We start from the raw sequence: 6,000 nt of genomic DNA on the forward strand, positions 1-6,000 counted from the left end.
AGACCCACTTGCTGCACCTCTGCCTAGGAGCAGCCAGGACAGGAGCTGCCAGAGGTGAACGCCCCCAGGATCCAACACCCAGAGTCTACTCTGGGGCCCCAAATCCCTGCCCTGAGCCCCCTCCCACACCCAAACTCCCTCCTAGAACCTGCATCCACCCCCCGTTCCGCACCCAAACTCCATCCCTCTTAGTTAACTGGCATTTTTCCACTTACTGGCACCCCCCATTCGCCCAACATGCCGGATAAAACAGCTTTTACTGTATTCTGGGCTTTCATATAGGGACTGTGCATGCAGCATCAATGGACACTGCCTTTAACTGGTTCTGAAATATTCAGCACTTTAAGGCATGCACTTCTTCCAAAACTGCTGAAGAGGCAATAGTCGCTGAAAACGATGGTTACAGGTAGCCCTCTCTTTTCAATCTGTCAATGAGGATATCACAAACAAAAAAAAAGAAAGTACTGGACACTGTTTTCCCTGTCTTTTGTCATACCTATTACTCTGCTTGTAAGAATTTCTTTATCAGTGGAACCAAGTTCTCTTCTAAGATAGTTTGTGGGGATCCTTCCTGCTGCAGCAGCTTTCTGGCGATAGTCAACCTTATATAACAAAACAGGGCTTTGTAAACAAAACTGTAATTACCGCTCTTTCTTAAATATACCTATAAAAAAAGGTAAGAGATGACAATATATCTGTATTTAATAGCTGAATATTCTATTTGCTGTAGCCACAGAGACAAAACAATTTATATTAAAAACAAAATGAAATGTCTGAGGACCCAAGTTCTACTTCTCTACTATTATTTATAGTTATCAATTTGGGCAGTTTGTGTAATTACAATTAGTACTCACCACCAATGGCATGAACTGAGATGGAGAAGGCTTTGTTTTACTGACTGCTGTGACCATCACTGATGTATCACCTAACTTGATTTAAAAACAGTGAAATTATGTTTAGAAAAAACATTTTCATAAATGTATCATTTAGTTTCATTTCTCAGTAGAGAATTTTCCAAGTGAAGAGAAAACACATGAATCCACAGTGCACTGGTGAGGGTTCTGGAAACCTTATAAAGTTTTTTTTCTATGCTGTAGCTAGCTGTAGATCCAGTCGCGAATCCAATTACCATACATGGTTGAGACATCTCAACAAAAACCAGCACATTTATCGAAGTTGACTTATACATTTTGAGTTTGCATAGATTTTTTTACCTGCACTACAGCACATCCATCAGCAAATCTGGCCAGTTTTCCTGAGGAAATTTCCAACTTTCTGTTTAAAAAAAGAGGATATCTGCCATTAGTGACAACTGAGGATCAGTTTATTAACACCTCTGTATTCAACTACTATACATTTATATTTTATGTTTCATATTTTTTAAAAATATTGATTATATTTACTATTCGTGATAGAAACTGGCTTTGACACGTCTGGATGCTGAAGCTCTAGATCTGTCCACAGAACAGGAAACAAGAGTACAAGCTTCTCTACTGTTCAGCAATTTTGCCTCAATTCCAAAGTGACCGCCTTCTAAGATGAAAGGAAAATTGAAGCTACATCTACACTGCCCTGTAGTTCGGATAATGCGGTAGGGTGTGAATAGCAGTGTGCACCGAAGCGCTGTGCTGTAACTGTCCTGTGTTGATGCTGGGAGCATGAACTAAGAGGTTCCTAGCCTGCATTAATGTAATCCTATTTGAAGTAGGGTACATTAACACAAACTAAGAACCTTTCAGTTCATGCCACGTATACAGGTATGGGGGACTTACAGCACAACATTTTGGAGTGCACTTCTATTCTCCCCACCCTCCTCCAAACTGCAGGGGAGCGTAGACAAACCCTTAATCTCCAAACTAATTCCATCCCATACATCTCTGCTGTGACTGCCATCTGCAACAGGTAGTAAGTCATGTGGAATAAGACAGATCAGCACCCAGTTTTCATATCTGCAAAGTAAGAGTCAGACAGTAACATCTTTGTCGGTACAGTAACTCCTCACTTAACGTTATAGTTATGTTCTTGAAAAATGCAACTTTAAGCAAAATGATGTTAAGCGAATATAATTTCCCAATAGGAATTACTGTAAATGGGGGGGTTAGGTTCCAGGGAAATGTTTTTCACCAGAAAAACACACACACACACAATTTAATATTGTTCACAGCTATGATGACTGTGAAGCTTGGTTGAAGTGATGAAGTTAAAGGGCGGGGTATTTCCCAGGGAACGCCTTGCTGTTAAATCAGTGGTTCTCAAACTTCTGTACTGGTGATCTCTTTCACATAGCAAGCCTCTGAGTGCGACCCTCCCATATAAATTAAAAATACTTTTTAATATATTTAAACACCATTGTAAATGCTGGAGGCAAAGCAGGGTTTTGGGTGGAGACTGACAGCTTGCAACCCCCCCGTGTAATAACCTCATGGCCCCTGAGGTGTCCCAACCCCCAGTTTGAGAACCCCGTGCTAAATGATGAACTAGCACTCAGCTGAGCCCTCAAGGGTTAATACATTGTTGTTAATGTAGTCTCACTTTCAACAAGGCAGCAGGAATGAATGGGAGATAGCACAGCAGAGAGAGAAAGACCTACACCTTGTGTGTGTGTGAGAGAGAGAAATGCACACTGCCCCTTTAAGTAAGCTGACCCACTCTTAAGTGCGTTGTCCTTTTAAGTGAATCAGGAAGTTGAGAGAGCAGCTGCTGCCCCGGGTTTTCTCTGTCTCTTTCCCTCTGCGTCCCCACCCTGCTCTATATGGAGAAGGAGTAAGCGGGGTGTAGGAGCAGGGGGAGGGGGATACCCTGACATTACCCCTCCCCTCCAACAAGCAGGAGACTGGGGAGAAGCTCCAAGGCAGACGGCAAGAGCAGCATATGGCAGTGGAGGGAGGAATAGCTGCAATTGCTAGCCTGCTGGCAGCTGCTGCACAGGGAACTTAGGGGAGCTGATGGAGGGCTGCCAGTCCACCCTGGTTCCAAGCCCCCACCAACTAGCTGCAACAGGCTGCTCTTCCTGGAAGCAGTGGACAAAGCAGGCAGCTGCCAAATGACTTAGAAGGGAGCATTGCACAACTTTAAATCAGCATGTTCCCTAATTGATTAGATCAGTGTAACAACAAAACAACTTTAACTGGGACAACTTTAAGTGAGGAGTTACTGTACAGAATTTGGCTAGATTTGAACCAGTGACCTAGAGGTCAAAGGCTCTATATTCTTTTGGAAACGAGCAAGTCTCCCCTACACTTCAGCGTTTTAAGAGCCCTATTAATGGCTATTATTCAATGCTGTACGTATTAAATGTTTTTTTTAAAAAAATCAACATAAAATGAGATGGTGTATATATGCAAGGCAAAAAGTACCCCATTTACACCTCACACAAACACTTTCTCAGTGACAGCAGACAATACTTCAAGGGAAAAAGTGAAGTGGAAGATCTGATGCACACACTTGTACATTTAGAGGCAAGACTATGCCCATTATTTGGCAGAGTGAGTGTGTAGTGGAAAAAAAGTTCAAATTACATTCAGTTTTCTTATTTATTTCAACTGATTTAGTGCCTGATCTAACACCCACTGAAGTAAACTGGAGCTCTTCCGCTGACTTTCGTGGACTTTGAAAGTTTTAGTAATAACTAGGGGCCTGATCCAAACAGCTCCTCTGATTAAATCTATCAATAAAAACCATCAAATGTTGGGAAAGGGGGACAGCCACTGAATCTTAAAATGCAGGAAGAGTCTAAATCTGGATGGGTATTTCTGAGATACTTTAACCTTAAATGGCTTGTGTATTAATACTTTTCTACTTCATAAATGTATCACCACAACTCAGCACCAATACCACCATGACATAAACCACCTGAGTCATCGTGATGGAAGGACTTTAATTTCAAATCACATTATCATCATGACAAGCTATTGCAAGGGCTACTGAAAAGCAGTGCATCAACTGTAAGCAATAAGACCAGGCATAAAAAGGAAAGGAGGCCAGTGGATTTTAAACAATGTGTTTAGCAATTATGGTCCAGCTCTGGCTCCACTAGCTACATATTGCGAGATTGTGGGTTGGAAAAGAGATGGCTGAAGCAAAGCTACACAGATCTCCCCACCAACACACACTTCTCAGCAGATACTGGACATGAATGGGCAGTGGGGAGCAGAGCTCAATGAGACATACTCAGATGGGAAATGACCCTGGGATCAAAGTAAGAAAAAGGTAACAAATCATGGTGGGGGGGCAGGAGAGAAAAATGTTGAGGGGAGAATACCTGCTGGAGGAATTGCTCTGGGAGGGGCCAGGGCATTGAAGGGTAGATTCATAGACTCTAGGATTCATAGACTCTAGGACTGGAAGGGACCTCGAGAGGTCATCGAGTCCAGTCCCCTGCCCTCATGGCACGGCCAAATACTGTCTAGCCCATCCCTGATGGACATTTATCTAACCTACTCTTAAACATCTCCAAAGATGGAGATTCCACAACCTCCCTAGGCAATTTATTCCAGTGTTTAACTACCCTGACAGTTAGGAACTTTTTCCTAATGTCCAACCTAAATCTCCCTTTCTGCAGTTTAAGCCCATTGATGTTCTGGAAGACGGCAGGGGGCTGCAGGGGGTGCAGGCCAGCGAGCAGGAATTTTCTGAGAGAAGGTGAAAGACACAAGGCAGCGAGGAGGGATGTTCTGAGAAGGGGCTGGGGATGGGAGGCCGCAGGGCAGCTGCTCTGGGAAGGAGCAGAGGGCTCTAGGACAGCGGGAAGACGTGGCAGGCGCGGGGGCTAGCACAAACCTGGGATATAGGGAGAAAGGAGACGGTCCCCGGTCGGGGGGAGGCACTGAGTCCCCCCAGCAGGACGTTGCTTTCTCCCGCCCGCCCCCTCGTTACCTGCTCCCCACGTCCACCGACGCCGCCTTGTAGGCCCCGGCGCCGCCCTGCAAGCCGCGGGCCTGGGCCAGCTGCCCCAGCCGAGCGGCCGGCTCCAGCCAACGCCTCATGGCGGCGGGCAGCGGGTGGAAGCTGCCGGCCGCGGCCAGCTTCCTGAGCCCGGCGCGGCAGCAGCTCTGGCATCCCGTGCAGGCGGCCATGACACCAGGGTCACGGCCTGGTAGCCGCGCTACAAAACCGCAGCCGATTGGCTCAGAGGCTGAGCTCTCTCGCAACAAAGCCGAGCTCCATTGGCTCCCATGAGCGCGGGCCTGCCAGCCTGAGCTTCGATTTCGGTCTCTGAGCTAATCCCGGGCTCCAGGCGCCCCTGGTGGCAGCACTTGGGTGTTGCGGCCAGCGAGGGATACAACCTTGAGGGCGGGCTCAGCAACACCAGTCTGCTCTGAGCCTGGGGCCTGGGTTGTTGGCATCGGGTGTCAGTGATCCCTGTTACTAAGCGCACACCCACTGCCAAACAGTGACCTCCCACCACAGACACCCCACTGACTTCTCCCCAGACAGGATTGCCAACTTTCTAATTACAAAAAAAAGAACATCCTTGTCCAGTCCGTCCTATCTCGGTTCACTCCATCCCCCTCCTTCCATCTTGCATCATTCACTTGCCCTACCCCACTCACTCTCACTGGCTCATTTTCACTGGCCTGATGCAGAGGGGGTAGGGTTGGGGGCTCTGAGATGGAGCCGAGGAATTTGGAGTATGGGAGGGGGCTACGAGTAGGGGTGTGGGAGGGAGTATGGGCTCTGGGCTGGGGGTGGGGCCAGGGATGAGGGATTTGGGGTGTGGGAAGTGGCTAAGGGCTGGGGCAAGGGGTTGGGGTGCAGGAGGGGATGTGGGGTGCAAGATCCAGAAGGGAGTTTGGGATGCAGGATGGGGCTCCGGGCTGGGGCAGGGGTGTGGGAGGGGTTGCGGGGTGCAGGCTCTGGGAGGGAGCTGACCCCTTTGCAAAATCCCCAATATGCCCCCAAACACAGACACCCCACAGAAAAATCAGACTACTGTTAACTTTCACTGTTCTTTTAAAGGGATGTTGGAGTGAGATGAATTATATGTACATGGGGTTTATT

The 6,000-nt window shown here is 47.2% G+C and overlaps 1 protein-coding gene across 3 annotated transcripts in view; it reads right to left on the reverse strand.

The window, feature by feature from the left end:
• PNPT1 (polyribonucleotide nucleotidyltransferase 1) overlaps nucleotides 1-5,091 on the reverse strand; it is a 49,530-nt gene extending 44,439 nt beyond the window's left edge. For 2 of the 3 annotated variants that reach the window (XR_012655631.1, XM_032780568.2), the window contains exons 1-4: nucleotides 4,876-5,091; nucleotides 1,215-1,275; nucleotides 855-929; nucleotides 497-602 (exon numbers count right to left, since the gene is read on the reverse strand). Coding sequence is in view for 2 of the 3 variants with exons in the window: in XM_032780568.2 (XP_032636459.1) it covers nucleotides 497-602; nucleotides 855-929; nucleotides 1,215-1,275; nucleotides 4,876-5,075 (442 nt within the window). In the remaining variant the exon portion in view is untranslated. The remainder of the gene's footprint in view (nucleotides 1-496; nucleotides 603-854; nucleotides 930-1,214; nucleotides 1,276-4,875) is intronic. The other variant, XM_032780569.2, reaches the window with a different exon arrangement.
• Between the last annotated feature and the right edge of the window lie 909 nt (nucleotides 5,092-6,000).

This window comes from Chelonoidis abingdonii, chromosome 3, assembly GCF_003597395.2.
Source record: "Chelonoidis abingdonii isolate Lonesome George chromosome 3, CheloAbing_2.0, whole genome shotgun sequence".
NCBI lineage: Eukaryota > Metazoa > Chordata > Testudines > Testudinidae > Chelonoidis > Chelonoidis abingdonii.